The sequence below is a fragment of the Perissodus microlepis genome, chromosome 1, assembly GCF_051167445.1.
Source record: "Perissodus microlepis isolate ML-2025 ecotype Zambia chromosome 1, ASM5116744v1, whole genome shotgun sequence".
NCBI classification, from domain to species: Eukaryota; Metazoa; Chordata; class Actinopteri; order Cichliformes; family Cichlidae; genus Perissodus; species Perissodus microlepis.
The window spans coordinates 5,898,391-5,924,856 of NC_140461.1; the positions used below are offsets into that span (position 1 = coordinate 5,898,391).

A 26,466-nucleotide genomic window follows, 5' to 3' on the forward strand; every position below is an offset into this window, starting at 1 on the left:
AGGCTAAGGACAATTACAGGAGGAAGCTGGAGTGGAAACTCCAGCAGAACAGCATGAGAGAGGTGTGGAGGGGCATGAAGACCATCACTGGATTCAGGCCAACCAACAGCAGGGGAGCTGAGGGAGGTGAGAATAGAGCTAACGAGTTGAATCTGTTTTTCAATAGATTCGACACCACAGTGTCTGCTCCCACCCCCACAACCTCACCTGTAGTCAGCCTGGAATCCAGAGCCACACCACTGTGCCAGCCTCTCTCTTCACATGGCGCTGTTGCCTCCTGTGAGATTCCTGACACCCCTCCCCCACCCATCACCTTCACTCAATACCAGGTTGAGATGCAAATGAGGAGACTTCACTCAGGCAAGTCTGCTGGACCAGACGGAGTGAGTCCCCTCGTCCTCAAGACCTGTGCCCCCCAGCTGTGTGGAGTCTTTCATAAACTGTTTATGCTGAGTCTGAGTCTGCAGAGGGTACCAGTGATGTGGAAGACATCATGCCTCGTCCCTGTACCAAAGACGCCACGTCCCAGTGGCCCCCAGGATTACAGGCCCGTGGCACTGACCTCCCACATCATGAAGACCCTGGAAAGGCTCATCCTGGACCAGCTGCGACCCATAGTAAGACCACACCTGGATCCCCTTCAGTTCGCTTATCAGCCTCGTCTTGGAACTGAGGACGCCATCATCTACCTGCTCAATCGTGTCTACACCCATCTGGACCAGCCGGCGAGCACTGTGAGGGTCATGTTTTTTGACTTTTCTAGTGCTTTCAATACCATCAGGCCGACCCTCCTGGGTGATAAGTTAGCAGCGATGCAGGTGGATGCTTCTCTGGTGTCCTGGATTGTTGATTACCTGACAGGAAGACCACAATATGTACGTCTCCCACAGTGTGTGTCTGACAAGGTGATCAGCAACACAGGGGCACCACAGGGGACTGTCCTCTCCCCCTTCCTCTTCACCCTCTACACCACAGACTTCAGCCACTGCACAGAGACCTGCCATCTTCAGAAGTTTTCTGATGACTCTGCGGTGGTTGGATGCATCAGCAGGGATGATGAGACAGAGTACCGGGCTGTGGTCGACTCCTTTGTCACGTGGTGTGAGCAGAATCATCTGCAGCTCAACGTGGCAAAGACCAAGGAACTGATCGTGGACTTCAGGAAGACCAGGAAACACTTGACCCCTGTTTCAATCCAGGGGGTCAGTGTTGACATTGTGGAGGACTATAAATACCTTGGAGTACACATTGACAATAAACTGGACTGGGCTAAAAACACCACAGCACTTTACAGGAAGGGCCAGAGTCGTCTCTATTTTTTGAGGCGACTGAGGTCCTTCAACATCTGCCAGAAAATGCTCAGGATTTTCTATGAGTCTGTTGTGGCCAGTGCGATCCTCTATGCTGTTGCATGCTGGGGGAGCAGGCTGAGGGTCGCAGATGCCAACAGACTTAATAAACTAATCCGTAAGGCCAGTAATGTTGTGGGGATGGAGCTGGACTCCCTCAAGGTGGTGTCGGAGAGGCGGATGCTGTCCAAGATAAAGACAATGTTGGATAACACCTCCCACCCACTCCATGACATGCTGGTCAGTCACAGGAGCACGTTCAGTGAGAGACTGAGATTACCGAAAAGCACCACTGAACGACACAGGAAATCTTTCCTGCCTGTGGCCATCTCCCTGTACAACGCATCCACTTAACACACTGGTTACAGCTACAACTACACATGTTTCTTTTCCAGCTATTTATTTATGAGTGACTTATGTATGTATATATATGTATATATTGTACTATTCTTAGTTAGCGTATTGTCTGTCTTGTCTTAATGTTGGTTTATAATGGAGCACTGTAACAAAAAAATAATTTCCCCCAGGGATTAATAAAGTATTCTGATTCTGATTATTGTGATATTGAAATATAAAAATAAAATTATATTTTATTATTTTTTCATCGCTCAAAATAAGCGTCACAATCGTGGAATTTATCGAGACTTTCAACCCCAAGTAGGCCAATTATGGATCTTCGGATCCACATTATGTCAGCAGCTATTCTCCACCGTGAACTACGTTAAAAACAAACACCGCTCACGCCTCACAGATGACAGCTTACAGTCCTGCGTAAAGATGAAAGTGACTTCGTACAGCCCCGATTTGCAGACGCTGTGCGCAGAGGTTCAGGAGCAGAAGTCCCATTGTAAACATACCACGGCAGACCTGACGATGTTTCCATGAACATGCTTTTTAGCATCTCTTTATTGACCCCTTTTCACACGGGCTGTGAGCTGAATCACAGCCCGACATATACCACCAACAACACAACAGCATAGATGGCACAGACGTTAAGGCGGCGAGGCGTGATTGCGGGTGCCGCTCAGGTGCGTCTGCCTCCCCTGCAGCGGCTCTGCAGACCACACCCCGCCACATACCTTAACCTGGTAAAATACATATTTAGGCAGAATTTTGCAAATATCTATTTTTCATTTTTCAGCAGCATAGTGCTTTTTTCCAATTATTTTTTTAAAAGTCAGGTCAAGGCTCCAAAAGCCCAAAGGCGATATAAGCTGGTGGCTCACAACAGTTTTTGTTTGCTACATGGATCATTTTAGTTCAGCTGGGTGTCTTTCCTTTTGTTATATTTCTTTAAGAGTTCAAAATGTGTTAATTACATAAATAAAATGTAGCACTTCATGGATTTCATAAGCAACACACCTTAGTTGTTCACATAAAGCATATAGGTCAAAAAAACTATATATACAGTATTATCTTAATTTTAGATGTCAAAAAGTATTTGCGGCTCCCAGTGTTTTCTTTTGTGTGGAAACCAGGTCCAAATGGCTCTTTGGGTCTTAACGGTTGCAGACCCCTGACCTAGCCCAACTTCAGTAACCTTACAAACGTCACTGCTGTTTAGTTTCCTGTCTTCATTTATGTTGGAAGTGATAGCAGAGCTGTACGTTTGAATTTTTTCAGAAATCTCTCAGTCAGAACATGCTATATCACGCTTAGCTCGCTAGTTCTGCTAGTTACCTAACTTCCTGCTAGCTTCTAACTCTGTTAAATGTAATAAATTCTGTTTTCATGGATGCCTGGATGTTAAACAGACAGAGTTTAGGACCCAGATTACTCCCAGATTCACGAGCGGCCCGCTTGCATGTTCTATAAAAAAAAAAGTGCTTTGGTGGGTATCTGACAGACAAACACCAAACCAGTTCCACATCACTGAAGTGGCACCATTTTTACAAACCAATTCTGGTCATGCGTTTCACTCAACGATCCGCTTTCTCCCTTCTCATTCTCCGTTACCGCCATGCTTTTTTGGCCATGTGCGTATGAAAACAGGCACTGCGCATGCGCGTTTTACCCATATATTATTGCGATATTTCATTTTCTTATCGTTGCCTAACATTGTACCGGTATTACCGTGAACGGTATAATATGGCCCAGCCCTAATTGGATTCATACTCTGTATCAGTATTGTAAAAGAGACCTGGACCTGGGATATAGAGTATGTTTAGGGAGTGTGACTGTCTGTGTAGTGTCTATTTGTGTCTGTCTACACGTTGGGGGAGTGCCGAGTATTTGGTTGTGCATATGGGGTGGGAATGCACGTTTGTGTCCGCGTGCGCCTGTTTGTCTGTGTCTATATGTCAGGTTGGGTCTTAGACTCAACCTCTCTGGGTACATCTCAGGCCCTCCAAAGTACGGAGGCCTATCTCCCCTCACCACACTCCCTGCCGGTGGCTGATGCCCTCAGACGTTGGTGTGTTGGTGGTCCTTGTCGACTGGGGCCGGGCGCTCATGTATGTACCGGCTCACTCCTGGTGGCCGATTGGTGGGACCTGACGCCTTTGGCCCGGCTGGGCCCCTTCCGGGGGATGGGGTGCCCTCAGGCCTCTGGCCTCTGGGCCTGAAGCTCGGTCCTCTCTGGCACAGCTGGCTGCCGGCAGAGCCCGCGGGCACGCCACTGCAACCGCCTCTGGCCTCTGCTCCGTAGCTGCTGGGTGACCTCTCGTTTGGGGCTCTACTCAGCTCTTCCCAGGAGGGTGGCACGGTTCCCCCCCTTTTGGTGGTCCTCCTCGGGTCCTCGTACTCTGGGGCCTCTGGATATCTGGGGCCTGGATCTCCTCCATACCTGCTTCATGCCCTGGGGGACGGGGCTATTGCTCCCCACACTCCCTAGCAGATCGTTACACCTTTGGAATACAAGCATGCTGATCCACACAGGTATGCACACAGGTGTACACACGGGTGTTCACAGACGCAGACTACACCTTTCTTGGCTGCTGCCTCAAAGCACATTGTGCGCTGTCTATCTTGCGTGCTGCACAATATCGTTTAATAGTATCTACTGTTATCTACTGCTACTGTTATCTACTGCTAGCTAGTTTATTGTGATGGTGCTGTTTTTATTATGTTGCTCTTTTTTTGTTTGCTTTCTCTTCTGTTTTTTTTTTTTTCTCCATTCAGGTGATCCAGGTGTTTTGTTTGTTTTTCTTTCTTTCTTCCCCCCTTTCTCACCGTCTCTTCTCCCCTCTGGTTTTCTTTCTCTCCCTCTCTTTCTTTCATTCTTTCTCCCCGTCCTATCCCCCAGTCATGTCTGTCCCGTTTGTAGCAACCGAAAATAAAATAAATACATAATTATAATAAAGGTCAATCAAATGGACCAATATGGCAAGGCCATGATGATCCACTTGGTAAAATAAATCCGCTTGGCATCTTTCTTGGCCTTAAGACAACAATTCTGATGGCTAAAGATCCAAACGGGACACAAAAAAAAAAAAAAAAAAAGTATTGTAAAAGAGCTGTATAAATCTGGATTCCTGCATCACTAGTTGCTGGAATTTTGGAACTTGATGATACCTTGCACAAGCTGATCCAGGCCTCCCTTGTTTTTAGCTCAAAAAGCACCAGCACAGTAACACTTCATGCATACACATCTTTTCCATTAGCATTTGAGTTACTTATACACAATACTGGTTAAGTGGTGTTTTTAGACACATTGACCCATCTCCCTTAGTTTTCTAAGATAGACTTGGTCCCTGTTCCCTTCTGTTATTTTCTTTTTTGTTTTTTGTTTTTTTGCATAGCACAGCATCTCTTAGTGCAGTAGCTGGGCATATGTGATTGTGCTGTTTGCCTATGAGTGGGTGTGAGTGACAGAAACATGTTGAAGGTGATGTCAACAGAAATAAGGAACAATAACAAAAATTAATCCTTTTATCTTCACAAATCAGTCAGTTTACACACACAAATGCAAAATCAATACTAGTCAGTCACACTATAAAATGTTTCATGTCAATGCCTAGAGAGTTAACGGACCACTTCCACATTCCTAATTGTGGATTGATTGTAATTTTGTAAGCAAATTGACAGACTATTCAAGTTGAATGAGTTTAAATATCAATTACTTTGTACATTTTCAAATGTCAGCATGACAAAAAAAAAGTTTTTGTTCACTGTAACTTCTTGTAAATCATAGAAAAACACTTCAAAGTGCACTTGTGCTTTGCTGTCTTTCCCTGGAAGATTTGTTTGTACAGTCAGTACACAGTAGTTACAAAAGTAGTAATTCTTTCCAAAGTGAAACAAATAGGTTTGGGAAACGCATGAATCTGCACTTTCTACTGTTAGTGATAGTTTAAACCTTTTTGCCAAAGTACCTCTTGGTGCATTTAAATCACCAGGCTAAGTACCTCTACATTTGTGCCTTGTCAGGACTGAAAACATCAAACATGATGCAAAGAATTAACCTTTCAGTGCACAATTTATGTATCGTAAATAATTTAAGTTGAATCTAATATTGGCCTTTTACTGAAGGCTTATGGTACCAAAATACCCTAAAATAGCACAGAACAACATACCTACAGGTTTTTCATTGCAGCCTTGGGTGAGTAAGTGTTGACTTGAAGGCTCTGTAACCCTACTGGAAATAAATATTGCAATAACATTATCATTTTTAGGGTTTCACTTGCAGTCAGCAGTATTTAAGAATTGCATGATTAGCAAAGGGAGAAAACCAAACAAATGAATCCCACATTGCTTCAAGAAATAATCTTTCAGTTTGCTTTAAAAGCAAATCTGGCAAGACGTGTATATATTTAAATGCAAAAACAAAAACTTCCTGAAGTAATTATTAATTTTATAAGTTTTTATATTTTTGTTTTAAAAGACAAATATTAGTATATGTTATCTAACTACTGAGGTTATTAACTCAAAACTAAGTGTTTTCTTTACCCAGTAAAAATGAAACCGATAATTGGAATTTGAGTTGGACCTTTAGGGCTCAACTAGCCAACTCTGTTAGACTGTTATGTTCCACTTCTTTATGACGCAATCAAGTCATGCAAAAGCCCCATTTAGATGTCAAAATATTGAAGTACTAACTACCTAAAGGGAACTTCAGACTGAACAGTCATAAGTCTTACTAAGCAATCATGTTGGCAGCACTACTCATTAGTCTCCTAATCTTAATGTCTCAGAGTGGAGTGGGGGACCATGGCTATGAAGCTGCCATTAAGTTGATCAAGTAGGTACTTTCTATCATACTTTTCTGGAAGCATTAAATCCATGACAATTCCTCGAGATAAAAAACAGTCTTTGGCATTTCAGAAATGCCCTCTCTCAGGAAGAAAAAATACTTTTTTAGCACTGCCTACTCTATCTCTCCAGGACCTGCACAAACTGAACTGTATCACCACAATTAAATAGGTTGTCTTCTCACAAAAAGTCTTCTTACATGTGTCAGGAGAAAATTAGGAAGTTAATGATTAATTAGTTTCATCTAACTGCCTCACTTTCAGGGACCTATTGTTCATTCTGGCACACTGTCACAATGTCATGGCTTTCTGGGACACTTGAGTATAACAGAAGAAAGGTGTTTTATAGTCCAGCAATAAAAAAATAAATAAAGAACTCACTGAGTCTGAGTCATGACTTTCCTCTTTCCCAAACCTATCTACTTTTACACGTAGAGCAATTTTCGAGTCCCCCATTATACTCATAGCTGGATCCATTACCTTTGCTGTTACCAGGGCACAAATATCATGATATAAATTTTCAGATGTGGTGAATTCACCGGGCTTATGAAGGCTTGCTTTGCAGCAGCTGTCTGGTCCACGGTATTTATGGCGATGTTATTCAGGGCCTAAGCTGCCTGAAAATGGATGGAGGGGCAGTCAGACTATGCCAGAAAACTAACAAACCTTGGGATGAGCCTGGCAGCGATGATGCTGTCAGTAGACGGATGCTTTTCCCTGGAGTGCAGCTTTCTGGCTGCTTGTGTTGTCTGCAGCTGCTGATGTAGAATTCCGACTGTTAAAACAGACCAGGAGATCGTACACTGGGATCTTTGTCTTGGCTTTTCCAGGAGGCTTTGGGCAATAATCATTTCGAGGATCTGATTATTTTTCACCTTTCCCATTGATATCTTTCTTGTTATTTTTTTAACTGGCCAACTTGATCTCGGCTCTCTTGGCAGTAGATTCCACTTAAAAAAATCAGATTTGTTTTTCCATTTGCATATATTGGGTTTAACCAAAACAGCCGAAAACTTTAGGAGGAAAAAATAATGTAAATTTGCTCAAAATCCACTTCAAGGTAATCTTCTCCTGCATTCCTGGACCATTTTCAATACAGCTGGGATTGTCAGATTACACCCTGGAAGTTCAATTACACCACTTTCACTTTGCACCACAGTAACTTTTGAATAGGCACTGCTAGTGTTCTTGCCAAATATGCTTGGAACTGGAATTTAATCAGTTAATGCTACTTTATGACCATTCTGCAAACAGCTGACAGTAGAAAAGAGTACAGTAATTTTATGTCCGTCTGTGCGTTCTAATTAGAAAGCCTTAAATATTTCACAGCCATGAGTTTTCTTTGGAAAAGATTTTGTCCAAACCAGCGCTTCCGTCTGCGTGAAATATTCAAGCAATCTTGTGGTGTTGTGGAATTTCCGTCTACATAGAAATCAATATCATACAGAGTGTACTGGATTGCAATGTAGGTAGAAAACGTGCTGCAAGTGTTGTTACACAGTTTTATTTAAATGCCATTTTGGAGTTTATAGTTAATAATTTGCAGTGATAGTGTTGCATTAACCTTTGGTTTCCTTCACCGTAGCTTTGTCTTGATAGTTTACCCACTTGTTTTGCTACATCTCATGCCCAGCACCATTAAGTGAAATTTATATTTTGATTCTAGTCATCTTGTTATAATAGTTTTCACATCATTATAACTATTAAATTACTGTTGTGCAGTTGCTAATTTGTGGTTTGCCATTTGTCTGATTCCTTTGTCCTCTCATTGTTATTGAGTCTATTATCGCTCAGCTTTAGTAAAACACAATAATTTATACATGTATAACACACCCCTCATGTCATAGTTTATTCATTTCAACAATTATTGGCTTGTGCATAGAACAATATTTGACCACACATATACACACCCACACATTATATACTTATATATAATAATGTATAGATTGTGTTCTCTGACTCAACTAATGTACCTCCCTCACCTTCTCTTCCTATCTTTCTTACTCTGTCACTTTCTCATAAATCAGTAATGTTGTTATCGGCAGGCTCACAGACTCACATATGTTCTTAGGCAAAGGCACCCACACATACAAATCTTTCCCCCCCCACTGATATACTTAAACCCTTGCCTTTTTTCCTTGCCCTATGTAAAGGGCACCACTTACCCAATAGGTTTGATAAATTTCAGAACTCTCAAAGCCACTGTTTTCTCTAAATCCACAAACCAGCAATGTAAAATGCAATGAGGTGCAGTGTCATATTAAAATGAACAATTACTCTCTTGGGGGGGGGGGGGGGGGGGGGCTTATCTTCAACGGATGAAATATTAATATAAAAAGTGGCATTTTGCTGTAGTATTTAAAATTAAAATGTAATACATAAATATTTAATAATCCAGAATGGATACAATTGCCGGTTGCTTTACCGTATATTAGTTGAACTCATCATGAATGTGGTTTGTCTTCTTTTCTGCTAAATGCAATGATTTAAAAATAAATACATAAATAAATAATAATAATAATAATAATAATAATAATAATAATAATAATAATAATAATAATAATAAAATCTTACAAAAACACTGGTTGTGAATGCTGACTATTTAAAATTTTCAGTCATTCCACGAAGCATATTTTGGCCTGTAATTCAAGAATTTATAAACCAATCATGTTTTTATCTTGTTTTTATCTTAAAATGACCAGGAAGCTGGTTTTACTGGATTCAAAAAAAGTGAATTCATTTCAGTGTAAGAGTTTAAAGAGAAGGTTGTGTTTCTTTATTGTAAGATGCATAACAGGAGTGCCCAAAAAAAAGAATTCTTGACTGATATTTTGGATAGAATAACCTGCACGACCTGAGACCAGCTAATAAATACATTGCAGAACTTTATGAAATTTCAGCCAAAAGTTCAAGAGGGTTTTGTCAGAGGCAGTAGAGAGATATTATTTTTTCATGTATATGTAGGGTTTGGTTTTTCTCCATGCATCCGTGACCTTCTGATTCCACAAAGTCATGGTGTTTTGTTTAAATCAAAAATTTCTAATAAGATTAAAACAAAGTTTTTGCTTGATAAGTGTTATGCATATATTTTGGAATTTTATTGAGTGCATGAACAAGAGCAAGCTTTTTACTTTTTGCTTTACAGAAACATTACAGCTTGTTATGGTACACGCGACGGGTAAACTGGATTTGTCTTTTATTGCTGGATCTCTGACTAAACATTTGAGTTGTTCTTTATGTTTTTTCTGTCCATTTGTCTATCAGGACGGGAACTTCACCAAGACTGACGTCATGTCAAAGCCAAACGAAACCACAATTATTGGGCAGTCTTCCTTTGTGGACTTTGGTGAGAATTATAAAGATTTTTCATTTGCTTGTTTGCTATGTTTTTGTGTAAATGTGAGACAGTTATCGGTTTGAAACCTAGCACTGGGATGTACTTTCAGTAGCAGGGCCATATGAAAAGAGCCAAAATGGAGCAAAACAAAAATCGAAGAAGACAATGTGTAATGACAATATGTGCAGTCAAGGTGCATAAAAATTCCCAACATTTAGTCACTGTGTGGACGAGGCTGGATTGTACTGAAATTTGTCCTGGTGTGTGTCTGTTACATCCATTCCTTTCCTCCTGAAGTCCTGAAAGCTCTTTCTGCATTGATGCTTCAAAGGCTATCAAACAGGACTATGTTGTGTTTTGAGGTTTGACAGTTTCACTGTCTGTTTCCAAATACTTACAACCCAGATATGCTCATTCCTTAACTGGCAGGCTAATCTCATCCATGCACAGTGGCAGGCACACACTACAATATAAAACTCTATTATACACACTCATAATCCCATAGCCAGATTTTTGTGGACATCTTATCCCTTCAAACAATCTTAGCCAGCGCTATTCATTGTTCAGAGGAGCTTTACATTTATGCGCTGCAAATCTCTGCTGGCTCGCTAATCTCCAGGCTGCAGCCTGCATGCCACAAAGTTGGCTGGTCATCTTGACAGTGCTGTCACCTCAGTTAGGGCAGCATTGTCTTTTGGTGCCTTCTTGTGCTTGTTTTTAAAAGTAAGTAACCGTTTCATTTCACAGTCTGATGATGTACAAAGTAAAATGAAAGGGAAAGCACCGTAGTTTTCGGGTCATAAGCCGCTACTTTTTTCCCACACTGTGAACACTGCGGCTGACGTGCGGCTAATGCATTTTTTTTTTCATGCGGCCAAAAACATTTTGCCTGGTAACAGTACACCAATAAAATTGATAAGTAGTATATATAGGGTATATATTTTTACCAGTTGTTAAGAGACGTTGTAATGTTGTTTGTGCACTGTTCCGTAAAAAAACCATAAGCAACGTAATTTGTGTGTTACTGATAAGTACGTATACTTAAAGGTAGCCGTGTTACAGGCACTGTTCGAGGAAAAAAAGCATTTGCAGTATGTATTTTTGTATGTTACCATGTTTATGTTACCGTGTTTATGTTACCTTACGGATTAAATTAAACGTTAAAAATCCTCACGTGTAATATTTCTGTGTAAATATCTCATATTACAAGTGAAACACATACGGCTTAAAATCCGGTGCAGCCTGTACAAGTACAAAATTGATTTTCTTTCTAAAATTAGAGCATGCGGCTTTTAATCAGGTGCGCTCTGTATTGCGCTCCGGGTATTACAGTATGTGAATGATTGCTCAAATAGAGAAGAGTCAAAGTTATCAAGCTGGCTCATTTGAAAGCAATACTACAAAACTGATATAGAAACATCTGATCGAACTGAACATCTTAAACATTGTTTAGTCTTAACATTAGTGTGGGATTATTTGAGCACCAGTAACTGTAATTTAACACTTGTGAAGTGTTTCGGTCCTTGGCTCATTATATACTCTGTCTCAATGTCAGATTCTCTTGAAGCATGGAGTTTTGTTTGGATGAATCTCAAATTGATTTTGATTTGACTCCAATAACACTAACTCACTCACTCCAATGTGCCAATCTATTTTGAACCTGCAAGCAGCAGGAGATCCTCCTACACAACTCTGTTAATAATTTCTTGAACTGAAACCATGGTAGACTGATCCTCTGGACTCCATTATGGAAAAAAAAGACTCTGGACTGATTTTTATTTTAACTTTACAAGTGAGTATTTCAGGATTGAGCTTACTTTTATATGAGATTATACTACTTTATATAATGCAATAATTATTTTCTTTCTCTCTTTCTGTTGCTTACATCTCTAAGTCACTTTGTTTTTGACAGATGCCATGTAGTTCATTTTTTTTATGATTCTTCTTCTTGTTATTATTATTCTCATTATTATACTTGTTAAAATAACTTAAATTACCATGAAACTACTATGGTTGCAGAATGTTTTCAGAAAATTGGCTAACTGACCAGTTTACTGCTCACACTAAAAATAATTAGTTGTGATAGTTTCATTAGCAATGAAAAGGATAAGCATATAAGAACTGTAAGACGCTGTTGACATAGTATCTGTTTGAACAGAGTGGTTTGTGGCTTATGTAAAATTGACGCCACAGTTGAAGATGTTGCTGGTTTAACCTCTGCAAGAAATTCCATAGCTGAACTTGCATATTTTTACTGCAAATTGTAAACCATTAAAGTAAAAAAATGACCAGGAAGCTGGTTTTACTGGATTAAAAAAAAAATGAATTCATTTCAGTGTAAGAGTTTTAAGAGAAGGTTGTGTTTCTTTATTGTAAGATGCATAACAGGAGTGCCCAAAAAAAGAATTCTTGATTGATATTTTGGATAGAATAACCTAAATGACCTGAGACCAGCTAATAAATACATTGCAGAACTTTATGAAATTTCAGCCAAAAGTTCAAGAGGGTTTTGTCAGAGGCAGTAGAGAGATAGTATTTTTTCATGTATATGTAGGGTTTGGTTTTTCTCCATCCATCCGTAACCTTCTGATTCCACAAAGTCATGGTGGCAGCAGACTAAGCATGGTAGTCCAGATATTGTTCTCCCAAGCAACTTTCCGAGCTCCTTCTGGGGGATCCTGAGGCATTCCCAGATCAGATGAGGATTATAATCTCTCCAGCGAGTTTAGCCTGCGGTCTCTCCCCACTGGGCATACCCAAAAAATCTCCAAAGGGAGATGCCCAGGAGGCATCCTGAGAAGATGCTGAACCACCTATACTAAATCTTTTTTCCCCTTTTATATTAGATTATGTTGATCAGAATCATCTTGTATTGTTAGATGCTATCCCCGTAGCATACTCTGGCTTCAGTTCAGACTTTTTCATCTTCGTGTTTTTTCCCAATCATGGCGCTGTAATGTTTTCGAACTGCACTTCTCAGAGATCACTACGCATCCATCATCACATTCTTTCTTGCTGTAGTGGTCTTTGAGAAAGGCGAGTTAGGTTATGCATAAGAGAGGAAGAAATCAAACGCATCCCTCGTAATTGAGGAGCTGCAAGATGGGGGCCACTTGATGTCTTCAGGGCAAACGATGCAGTGTGCTCATTCATGTAAGGTCTCTTCTTCCTTGGATTTTATGTCTGCTGCTTCATGCTGACAACACATTTCTTCTGCTGTATTTATTCAAAACAATCAAATGCACCCTCTTTTGTGAGCCAGGCAGTGAATATTAAGTAAGTTGGCAGGATAGCGCTATAGATATTTGTATGAAAATTAAATTACAAGTATGCTAAAGAGTAGATTTAAAATCTCACGCATGTAGTATCTCTTAGTTTGTGGCTCTTTGGCTTTTAGCTTTAGTTTTGTTTTTCTGTTTATCTTTTTTTTTTTAATCTATGTAACCTTATCACTTAGTTTGAGTTATGTTCTGCTATTAGCTGTGTAATGTTCAATGCATTTTTAATTAACTTTTGGGCTTGTGCGGTACTCATGCACATGAACACAAACACATGCACGAAGGGCTTCACACTGATAAACACATCCTTATTGGCAAGATTAATGTGTTAATCTCACTGCAGCAAAAGGGTGTCCATCAAATATTTAGTGAACAAACTCCCTGCGCCAAAATTGCCAATATTGTATGAGCCAAAGGGAAAATGACCTATATGCTGTGGCTGCATGTGGGTGTCTTTGTGTTGAGGGAATCTGTGCGCGTGTTGAATTTATTATCTCAGAATTTTTTTTAATAGCTTATCTTGACATATTTTTTTTTTCCTTTTTTTTTTAAAAAAAAAATCATAATTTCTCCTTCAGTTTGGAAATGCACACTTCCACATTTTGTTCTTGTTAACTGGTGGAGAGAAGCCTTTAAGGGTCACGCTTCTAATAATCTGCCAACTCCAGGCAAAAAGATGCCTTCAGAATACAGAGGGATTTTTTTTAAATTGTCCTGGTTTGTCTTGCTTCACTTAGCCCCTCTTCAGCTGTCAGTGTCTTTCTTTATTTCTCTTGATCTACTCTGTATCTCCTATCTACGGCTTACTAATTTTCTGCTCTTGTTTTCTTACGTCGCCGTCTGTTCTTCATCTAAACAGCTTTGGGTGTCACAGATTGTTACACTAGTGGAAGACCAGCTATCACCCTTTTTCTGTCTTTTAATCCGTTTAGTTATTTTGTTGAGTGTTCTTAGAAGCATTACTTTACTCTGTTCACTTTACTTTAGTGGTTATGATTAGTTTTACAATATATGAAGCAATGGTGTTTAAAAGAAATAACTGGATAAATTGTTACATTTAGTTCAGGTTCCATCAGTCACGCTGTATAAGGTGATGTTAGCTCAAAAGGCATTCCTCATTATAACCTATGGTTTTGTCTCTGGGCTCTGAGATGCAAAAGACACTGATACAAAGAGAGATGCTCTGTGCCACTGAGAGTGAACGCAGTATAATTCAGAGGAGATTGTGTTTGACAAAAATAACCACAAACCTGAAAGAAGACGTATTATATTTTAGTGCCAAATGTCCAAAATTTATTTATTTCAGCTTGAAGAAAACATAGTTCTTACCTGTAAATTCTACAAATAGATGCAGCTTGAGTGATGACAGTATTGACATAAATCCTCTTCTACTTCATCTTTGTTATTTATACAAATTGCCAAAGTCATGTAAGTTCCATTTTTGTGTGTGCTCCAATGGTTTTTCTTTATCTACCTGCTGAAATTGTCCTCCTACGTACCTGATCCAGTCTGTTTCTGCCATCCAATCTCACTTTGTCAATCTCATTATGCAGCGTTTGTTTCTCTGTGTGCGGCCCTCCTGTGAGTCTCTCTGACCAGCTTCCGCTTAGGTTAATTAATGAGCACCTTGTGAATTTACCTTATAAACTTAAATGCATGAGAAAGTGGAAAAGGAAAGAGTGAGGGCAAATGGCACATTTCAAAGGTGGTATGAAGTGAGGTGGAAAAAAGGGTGAAATATAGAAAAAGAGCCAAGGTAGATGATCTGCAGAGGGAGGAGGAAAGATGGCAGGGAGGATAATAAAAGCAATAGGAGAGAGGAGAGAATGAAATAGAGCAGCATTGCATCCCTCTGTGATTTGGAGTGGGAATTATTTCCATCACACATCACAATGTCAATTCTCACTCTACCCTTCTACCTCTGGTTTTCTGTCTTCCACCAGATTTTCCCCCCCATAGATTTACATCTGTGTCTGCTGTCCTGTCTGTTCTCTACATGTTTTTGTCATTTTCTGTTTCTTAAAATTTCTTTTTTTATTAAAAATATTAAATATTTTATCATAACAATAGCAACAGTAATAAAAAAAAAATGAAAAGACAATTGATTCTTATCATTACTGCACTGTGTTTGGTGGCTGGAAAGTTCTGTTACTGGTGAGTACGTGCTTTACTGCATCTTTGTCATGTGGTCACCTGTTCTCAAATGGCAAATTATTCTAGTGTCTCGTCACCAAAGGATGGGTTAAGTTAAGTGTCCGCTGTGACTGAAAATGCATAAGGAAAAAAATAAAAAGGCTCATAATTTCCCTCTTTGCACATTCGAGTCATTTTCCCTTATCTATAGTACATGCATCCAAAAAATCTGAGTCTGAGATTTCTTTAGAAATGCCCCAATTTTGGCTTTTTAATTTGATTTAAAGTTTATTTTCTTCAGCTCACTCTAGCAAAACTCAGCTTTGTGCTTAAGGTTCTTTCCCTTGCTTTAGAGTTTGGCTTCTGACCAGAACACATTTTTTTTACTTTCAAAAGTCACAAATCTTCGCTTTATTGACTGGAACCTTTCTGGCCTACACCATCACCTCTGGGTGTGGGCAGAGATTTAAGGTTAAGTAATAGTCTTGTGAAAATACATGTGTCAGTAATTTAAAAGTGAAAGAAACTGGAACCAAATAATACGTCTTTGTCCCATCAGAAACGGCACTGCCTTCAACCACTCAACTCACACGGGCAAAATGATGCACACTTGTAAATACCAAACAGGAGCGAAAAATTTGAATCCAAGTGTCTGAGCAGCATACACAGACAGCATACATTGGCTAAACTTGAAGCGTGCGTGCACTTGTTTATGTGCATGTGTATGCGATTGTTCATGAAAGCGTACGGGAATCTGTTCACACATCCATGTTTGTGTGCTTGCAGTTCATTTTCCAGCAGTACACTCTTAATAGATGCACAGCATATGCCAGACAAAACAGGCCCATCTGCCTTATCACTGAGGTAATTGCATTTTTCAAAGTGACAGCGGCCAATGCATAATTCATCATTAGGTAAAGCACAACGAAGTCCCACAACCGAGTGTGTCAGCTCGCGTCAGCGCAGGTAGGATGTAGGGAGGCGGCTCAGCGACCAGCAGCTCACTAGGATAGGAGATATTTCAGACAGCGAGACGGGAATGTGTTTGGAAGTGATATTTAAAATTGGAAAAGCTGTCATCATGCTGTGTGTGCATGCGTGTGCTCAACAAAGTGTGTGTGTGTGTGCGTGCAGGTAAGTCAGTATGTTAACAGCCTATTTCTCTCCGCTCTCCCCCCAGGCATTTTCTTCTCCACTCATCTTATTATATTGTGCTACATCCAACCTCTGGCCTGCTCCCTCTTTTCTGCCTCATTCTCTCTTCAACCACTGCATACCTTTCACAGTTCCCCCCCCCCCTTTTTGTGTCTGTGTGTTTTTTCTTTCTTTTACTGGCAGTCTTGTCTTGTTTTCAGCCAGTCTACTCTGCCATCGCACTCACTTTGCTTTTTCAGTCTCACATTCTCCATCACTTTCCTTTTGTCTCAGACTCCGGGAGAAGTGGATATACCTGTAAAACAGAGGTAGTGAAGTGCTGCTGGGCTAGTCAGGATCAGAGTGGGTTGTATAAGCAATATTACTTAACATTATGCATCTATGTTTATGTGAAAGACATCCCTCCAGACCATGTTAATGAAGTGAAAATCTGGCAATTGGAAAAATAAAATCTCCTAATCAGGCACCATTTAGTGACATCCCTTGCATTTAGAGATATTCCAATGCAAATGCAAAAGATTTATTCTCCTGGGTTTACGGTTTCCAAGTTCAGATATTCATTTGCACATTTTAATATGCAATTTGATGCAAATTACAAAGTATATCTCACAAAAGTGTCCTTCATTGAAGGTAGAAGCCCAAGAGTTCCTCTTTCTTATTCCAGTGTCTGCTGCACAGTAATTATGAAAAAGTGGCACTCTCAATTAGAAGAACTCACCCACAACAATCTACACACTAATTAGCACTTAATTTTTGAATTAATTTTAGATTGTGTTGCACATGTTCTTAGTGTTGTGTATGTGCTTTCTGTATAAGAGTTTAGTTAGTTTCCCCCCCTTATATCCACAGTAATAGACATAACACAGACTTACTACATGAGTCATGAGGTAAAAAGTAGCAGTGCTGATTTATTAAAATAATAATAAAACAAACACAGGTAGCTTAAGAACCTCCTGAAGATGTGTTTTGTTCTGTTTTGTTTTCTCCCTTACTATTTTCAATGGGTTTAATGATGATTGTATATAGATCCATGGGTAAATGGCAGACAGGAACTGGTATTAGTCAGTCAAGATGCCAGTTGGCAACATTTGGCATCAGTTAACTAAAATATCAAAACAATAGCTTCAAAGCTTACAGCGTGATTATCCCTCAGTCAAAGTGAATCACACAATAATAAGAAAAGATAAGTCACAGTTTACATTTATCTTGTTTGGGAGATCTCTATAGACCTGTCAGATATAATTTTCATCTTATATGGCCCTGTTTTATCACGATGCGTGCATGTGCTTACAGTGTCATGATCAAAGACTGAAATCCTGATGCCTCAAGCTGGGCACTTATGCTATCGGTGTCTTAGATTTTGAAGCTATTCATCATGAATGCGGGGGAATCACACTGAAACTGACACTGCTTCTCATTGACTGATAACTTGTTAGTCACAAGCTGTTATCCAGTCACCCAATACCTAATCTAATATACTCTGGTTCGTCTACCTTTCTAACCTAATGAGGGAATTGAATTCTGTATTCTTTATGACAGAGGTGTCGAACTCCAGGCCTCAAGGGCCGGTGTCCTGCAGGTTTTAGATATTACCCTGGGTCAACACACCTGAATCAAATGATTAGTTCATTACCAGGCATCTGGAGAACTTCAAGACATGTTGGGGAGGTCATTTAGACATTTTAATCAGCTGTGTTTGATCAAGGACACATCTAAAACCTGCAGGACACCGGCCCTTGAGGCCTGGAGTTCGACACCTGTGCTTTATGACTAGTGATTGAGCCCAAAAATTTGTTGAGGTCATAAAGCAAGGAAGCCTAGGGCCATTTTCCTATAGACTCCTAGCATATACAGCATAGCATGCAGATACTTGCCAAACATACACACAGGACAATGACTCAAGGACTCTTGTTGAATTATTGTGCAGATGCATATTATGATTTGCATAGTTATTGCTGCTGTTTTGTGTGTGTGCTATGAATCCTATCAGGTCACAGTGGATACCATCAGTCTTTGTATATCCTCTCCTTTTTCTCTTTCTCTCTAGCTATTTAGCTCTGTTTCGCCTCCTTCTCTGACCAACCCTTTCCAGACTTCCCCTCTCCTCACTGCCTTCTCCATTTCAATCCATACCTGCAGTTTCCTCCCTCTGCGACTCTCTCATCCAATCTACATCACAACATGCATCATCAGTGGTAGCGGGAGATGAGAAGCGGGAGGGAGGGAGGGAGGGAAGAGTGAGGGAGAGAATGAGGTTGAATAAAGAGGAAAGACAGACTGAGGAAAAGAAACTTTTAAGACTGAGGAAGGAATATCATGTGAGCTAGAAGAGGAGGAGGGCAAGAGGGGACGGGTGAAGGAGAGCATAACATAAATAAAAGAGACAGATGGGTAGATAGATGAAAGAAGGTATTCAATGAGGAGAGGGCAGGTGGGACAGAGGGAGCTAATGTTGGGGTGTGTTTGTGTGTATAGCAGAGCTGACAGTAAGCATCAGAGGCAGAGTGGCGAGTGACATCCTCTGTAGGACTAAATTTGCACTCATTTTCTCTCACAGTCTCTTTTTTTCCTGTTTCTTTCCCTACAGCCTCTCGACATCCCACACTGCAGAAATGTCCAAATGCGTTCATTTTCTGCATTTCACTTTGTGTCCATTACACCCACAGTGATGACATAAATCAGAAGCATTGCCCACACCTAAAACCATGTTTTTGCTTTCCACCTAATAATACATTATAGTATTTTTATGTCAATATTTGCAGCTTCTGCTTGGTTGTGTGCTAACTGAGCTAGAGTTGCTGGAATTGTGTTCTACAACATTGGGGGATGCAGTAAAGGCTAGCATATACCGACATTTATTAACAAATAGCAGTCACGTTCCCAAAATACTGGCCTCCTACAATTCATTCTTTGTGATAGGACCTGCCCGTCTTTCAAATGCCTACACTTCTCCAACTCCACATCTTCTCCAGAGACTGCATGGAACTGGGATTATGCATTAAAGAATAATTTCCTGTATCTCTCTGTCACATGGTACCACGGTCTTACGTCAACAGAAAGTCCTGAGTGTGCTGGCTGCGATGGGAGAAGTAAACATAAGCAAACATTCTCACCAAGGCTGCAAAAGATGATGATACTTAAGCCTCTGGTAGTCTGAAACTGTAATATTTCATGAATATTAAAGTTTAAATAAGACAGAAAAGAAAAGAAATGTATCATTGCCTACTCAGAAGCCAATTTTAAGCCTATAAAATCTGGAAATAAGCTATATTTTAAAAGTGTAAAAAACCCCACCTTTTTTAATGTTTATTTTGTTGAAATTTTATCAGCCACCAGTATTAAAAATTATAAGAAATAAATACATCTACCTTTACTATTCACAATTTAAAGCACTTTGATACAACTGCTGTTGTGGTTTGGCGCTATATAAATGAAATTGAGTGTGTGTTTGCATCACAGCAGGAAATGTTTTGATATTTTGTGCATTATTTAAAGAAAACTTGGCTTTAATGACCTTTAGACTTGTTCTGTTTTGTAGTGCATCTAATTATCTGACTCACTTTCCCCCCATCTCTGCCACTCGCTCAGTTGCCCCTGACAGACATGTTCAGCTTCTTCTCCTCCCCTGCTTTGTACTGTCATTCATCATCAATGTCATTCAGTTTTCTCCTTCCACATGGCACAGCATCTGTCTGGGAGTGTTGCTCTGTCCTGTTGAAACAAATTCAGATAAACCATGCAATGAGAAGCCTGGAAGCAGTTTCACCACTTTATGTCTGGTGTCAATACATGCCAACCCATGAACACAGAGCAAGTGGTGTGTTTTTATGAACTGGCCCAGCAAAATGTTAGAAGCTGTGCAACAAACCATTTACTTGATATTCAAACCTTTTGTTATTTGTGTCTTTTTAGTGTTTTGATGTGTGCTTTTGAGCCAAAGTAAATTGTTTAGTTATGGAAGATTTCTTGTTACAACAAGAAGAACACAGGTGTAAGTAGCGAAGGTGATGATGGCTTCACTTAATTTACTAAATCTCATCTTAATAATTCAGCAAGCATGCCTGTATCATTGCAAGGCTCTGAAGATTTAATACTCAATTGGAATTCAGTGCTCATTATTTTTATTGAGCGCACCTGTGATCCCTGTGCTTTGGCAAGTCAAAATATCCGCAATAGGAGAAAAGGTCCTAAACTCGTGCAAGTCAAAGGAATGTGACTTTACTTCAGTATTTGTAAGGAACTGGACAATAACACAATTCTGTGTCATTTTTTTTACAAACTCGAATTCACTCATATTAGAATTTGAGGAACAGGATATTTTCCAGTTCATCAAAATTCAATACATACAAGCTTACTATTTCCCTTGACAGATGCCGCATTGAGCAGCAATGAAATCAAACTTATTCGAGTCATTTCACACCTGAGTCATATGGAGGCTTTTTGCTAGTCATCTTCTATGCTGTTTTCATTGACGCCAAAAAGCTGCTTTGGCCTACTTTCTTTCACATAGTAAATTGATCAAGAATCAATGAGAGAGCTGATGAAGAATCAAATTTAAAAGCACAGCTGATAATGGCCACGGTGTCATCAGTCAATGAAATCCTCTCAGTATTTGTTGCTAACAGATTTTTCTGTAAAAGTCTCATGTTACTCAACAAATGACAGACGACTTATAACAAAAGCAACAAAAACATTATAGGAAGTTCTATTAGTGCCCATAGTTTTGTCTATCCTTGCTGATGCAAATGTGTTGAAACATTTAAGATTCAGTCAGCATGGTTTAATGAGGGGTTTTTTTGGGCCATTTTAACTTAGTTTGTGCGGCAAAGCCATACCTGGTGCACTCAAGTGTTTTGTGCTTTAAAAAGCTGTTGTTTAGATTTTGGAGGCTCTGTCCTTGTTTGTACATCAGAACCCTGCATGGCATCATGATTAGAATAATTAATAGCAATGAAAATCAGTTGAGAAAATGATGCTCAACTCTACTGACATTGTTAAAAGGCATCAAAGAGACAAGTGCTGCTTAGATTTGTGTTTGCTTGTGAAAAACAAGCAGGTGCTCCTGTGATCCATCTTCTACATGAGAAAAAAAGTGAGACATTGTAATGGAATAAAAAATATGAAAATAGCACAGCTTTAGAAAGTAAAGCATCACAATAACCCTGTGTTCAATCAGAATTTGTTGCTCTGTGATTTATCATTTTGTGTATGTTTCTGGCAGATGGCGATGGCTACCAGGACCATCTCCTTCCTGCATGTTTGGATAAAAGCTGTCAAAGAAGTACCATCTACCTAGCCAAGTCAGGCTCAAGAGACTCAAAGGTACGCACCTGACCATATTTTGATGCGTTTGAAGTGATTCAAATTTATTAGTTTGATTTTATCCTTGTTAAACTCTTCATTCTTTGTTACAACAAATGTTTGTTACATTTGTTTTCCTCACTTCTTTGCTTGACTGTCCTCTTTTCTAAATTTGAATTTTATTACACTCCCAAAATAGAGATAAATTGGATCTCATGTGGATGAAAAGGATTGTTGTCATTTCTATGTAAATGACTTTTACTGTTAGTATAGTGAGTAGCTCAACAAAAAACAGTTTTGCCTGTTGTGTGTTTTAGTATACTCTAAACTGCAGCATATCTTGTTTGGTATCTTTTTCCTCACTCTCATTTCACACTGAAAATGTAAATGCAAGCAGACAAAGACACTTACTATTCAGACGTGGAGATCTGACAAAACATTTAGCCATAACAACAACTTAGATGATTACTTAAAGATGTATGGAACAACCTTTTAGAGAGACATTTAAAAAGTGACAGATATACAACAACTACCTTTACAGAATGTTTGAACAGTGTCTTTTCAGGAAATGTGATAATACAGTGAAGATGGTATGACACAATACTTGCAGTAATGCAGTAATATGTATATTTTTACAGACTGTCTGTCCTTTACAATGGCACCAACTCTCCAAAGTAAATTTATGCACAGGCTTCTTAGGGTACTTTAAAGGGTTGGTTACGAGGTTTCTCATTGTATAATTGTGCTATATCATGTTGCCCATGATAATACCAGATATAAAAATGTCATATAGCAATATTTTGCCATGCATTTACATCCCTAAGTGCAAGCAACGAGACTAGCACAGGCAAGTCTAAGATCAAGAGCTGCAAGAAGTCTTCAATGACTACTTAGTACCTGAAAAGCGAGTTACTTCAACAACCTCCAACAAAGCACAATACTTTGCAAAATGTGCAAGAAAGATGTTCCCACTACAGGTGGAAACAACAAACTTGTTTTCCACTTAAGGCGAAAACACACCGAGCATAACCAGGCTATGGTAGCACATGCGAAGGAGTTGCTAGCAGCTGCTAGTGTGCAGCCCAAGAGTAAACAGGACTCAACCAAGCATCACTGGAGAACTCCTAGTTAGAGTCCTTGGGGCAGGTTAGAAAGGTCGATCCTAGGTAACATCCTGGGATAAAAATATATTTTTCAGTTTTATTATGCCACAATATTCTGCAGCTTTACTGGGTGAATTTTCTTTAGTGATTGGTATTGGTAAGTGTTGAGCACTTATGGTACTTAACCTCCTAAGACCCGAACTCTTTCACGACATGCATTTTTAATTTCTCTTTGATATTTGGGCATATTGGGGCCCGATGAATGTAAAAACAAAGAATTACCAGATTTTTTTAAACCTTATTTTTAAGAAAAATAAGAGCCACATATGAGGATATTTGTTTAAAAGTTTGATAGAACAGAAGCAGTATAATGTCCTCGTAAGTGGATATCAGGCCAATGTAGAGCAAAATTGAGTATTTTAGTCTAAATAACCCAAAATGTGATGTCCACATATGTGGACGCCAGGTCCTAGGAGGTTAAAATTTCCTAGGCTACTATGGTGCTCACATTTAACTGGATATAATTCTGGGTTAATGCTAATCCAATATAATGCTGCTGATCCCTTGTTTTGATAGATAATCTTTTGTGTGTTATCAGTGACTGCTGCTCACTGATAACACATAAAAAAGTGGGATGATTAAAGGCGCTAATTTACTTAGTCCTAAAAATGTTAAACTACTTTTTTTGTTTTTTTTTTATATATCACCAGAAATATAATTATTGCAATTTTAAGATTTTATTGCCCAGCCAGCACATGCCGGATAGCCTACCACCTTTCTTCTGTGGATTTAGACACTTTTCTTTCAATTTGTTCTTGCAGCTGGTCTTTCATGAGTACAATTTTGATGTCATTAAAAAAATAATTGTTCCAAAATGAATTGGGGGGCAGAAAAAATATATTTATGAGGTGCCCAAAACATTTGCAAATATTGTATATGACCTCAAGTGAAATTTAAAGAAAATCAAAAGTAATTTATTAAGCTAGAGAAAATAAGCATTAACTTTGTTGAATGCATAACATTAAAAAAAATAGTACTCTGTAGTTTTAAAGTGATTTATATTTCTGATACCATTTAACTGGAAAATATTACTCAATCAACCAATTAGTTAATTAGTTAAAAATGTAACTGTTAGATAATCACTTAATTGTCATCTAGAGTGAAACAAAAATTCACTCTAACCCCCCCTGACATCTTGAATATCTGTGTAACACTACTTAAGGTAATAACCCAAAGCGGTTGCTTTTAAGAAGATTATTTGAAGTGTTTTTACATATGAGCAACGCTGAGTGAAGTTCACCTCACCAATCACTCCGCTGCAAAGTAGAGCAGTGTTTACCCGTACAATGGTAGTCTATTTCAGGAATGCATTACCCACATGGCTCTCTGCAGGAGGCTCTCTTGCTTAGAAAGACATAAGGACTGCATGTCACTGTGTTTATGGAGCCATACAAGATCGAAGTAAAAGATATGCACATAAACATGCTGTCCCATCCAATTAAATGTACCCATGCAGAAATTATTATATGTGCACAGACATGTTTTTGCACTCATATGAACACACAACACCACCTACGTACCATCTTGAATTATTCTTTTCAGTTGCATCCTACCATTTGGCATGAGGCCTCACTCCTTTTTCTTCCTTCCTCTGCCACCAGAGAACAAGCTTCCACTTTCATTTCCAGTCCAAAATAGAAATATTACAGGCTTATTTGCGTGTCCACCCCCACAAACACATGCGCACACAAAAGACACACATGCAGGTACACACTGATGCACATTCCCTGTGGACATGGACATCTTTTGTTTGCCTGTCAGCCACAAGGGGGGGAAAAAAAGATTGAAGGAGGAAGTGAAAGAAGGAATGTTGAAGAAAGAGGAGGGAAGGTAGCGTGAGAAGGACTTATCTGCACTGATGGATGAAGTGAACACATGTTGTTCTCTGTGTTGCTATTTGCTTGAGAGACAGTAATCACTGTCAAAAAAGAGACAGACAAAGGATTCTTCCTTTGAGTGGCAGTGGTTTAGTGGAGTGACAGGAAAACGAGTATATCTTTAAGTTTTCATACATATAAGTAAACGTTTAATTAACACTGAGAAATTACATTTTTTGTTGAGTTTTAAAGGCGAAAGAAACAAATACAATCCCTACAGTAAGCAGATTGTAAAACGAGTCTTTCCTGAAACATCAATATAATTAATATTCCAAAACTGTATAAAAGGCTGCTGATTTAACTAACATCAGAACTCTCCTGGTATCACCAGTAAGCAACTCGGACATCTCTATGAAACACAACCACAACCACCAACCACAACAAGTCTTGTGTAGCAAACCCTTTTTCTGCTTTTTGCTTATTACCATCAGGACCTGCCCAGGGTGTTTTATTTTGAAGATCGACTGGATGCTCTATGAAACTTATGTTACTGACTTCCTGCTGTCTTACTCTGCTCAAAAATAGATTGGGTAGATAGGTTTTGTCATAGCACAGAGGAGCTGTTTCTGGGATCCTTCTGAAAGTCTGTGGCGAACTCCATGGAATCACAAGCATTGTTTAGAGTTGCCGTGCACTTCTATGGCAGTATGTCACAGCTGGAACACGAAGTAACTGTATCTCAAGGGTATCTGATGCCTACAAAGCCAACATTGCATTGGAAGACTATAAAAAGATACTTGAAATTCAGAATTATGCCATGTCAAAATAAAATGGTAGTTAAGGGGAGCTGCTGAAGTCAAAACAAGATGTGAAAGGACAGCAAAACAGGAAAGCAATACCTTGCTATGATCGCACTGTTTTACTGCACAATAATAATGTGCAATCTAGACAACATTTTCAAATCACTTTGGGCATAAGTACTGCAGACGGGTATTAATAGTTACCATTTGTTTAAAAAAAATAATCTAGTACAAAGGAAAAGTGCATTAACATATGAAGAAAACCTTGATATTTAATATGCATTCACTTCAGGGGTTGTACTTGATCCTTTTCACTTTCCAGATTAAGTAAATATAGAATTTGCCCATGGGTGCCCAAACTTTTGCAACTGTATGCTTTCAAGGAACTGTAGTAATGTGCAGTCTACATAATATCCTATTTTAACAGAGGCCAACACACATTTTGTATTTTTATCTACATGACTCTGTTGATTTTTATCAGTTCATCATTATTTGCTGTGCAAATACTCTGCCAGCTATAATTATGCCTGATCCTACATTATGTGTGTGGCTGGTTGCTCCTTTAGAGTGGCTTCCCAGCCATTTTAAGCACACAGTCAGCAGATGCCTCTCCTGGGAAAATGGTTGAAGAGATGAAGGAAGAAAAGTTTAGAAATGAGGAAAAGGATTCGTAAAACGTTAAAGGAGGGATTAACATAGAAGGAAATCAAAGAAAAGAGTTGGTTTTGTGGTGATGTGGGAAAGGTAAAGTAAAGAAAAGCGAGCTGAAAGAAAAAGAGAAAGTGTAAAAGAGAGCTTTTTGTTGTCCTGTTATTGTCACCTTGAGGGGAAACAGCCCATTTAGTGAGACACGGGAGGGGCGATAATGATGGAGAAAATGAGTGATATGTACACTGGCAAAGAGGAGATGGGATGAAACCCACTGAGTAAAACTAGTGTGTATC

At 39.2% G+C, this 26,466-nt stretch overlaps 1 protein-coding gene across 1 annotated transcript in view; it reads left to right on the forward strand.

Annotated features, from left to right (window-relative positions):
- Positions 1-26,466, forward strand: part of itfg1 (integrin alpha FG-GAP repeat containing 1) — a 165,002-nt gene that overhangs the window by 33,369 nt on the left and 105,167 nt on the right. The window contains exons 8-9 of the mRNA XM_084927789.1: positions 9,803-9,884; positions 21,663-21,763. Coding sequence (XP_084783915.1) covers positions 9,803-9,884; positions 21,663-21,763 — 183 coding nt within the window. The remainder of the gene's footprint in view (positions 1-9,802; positions 9,885-21,662; positions 21,764-26,466) is intronic.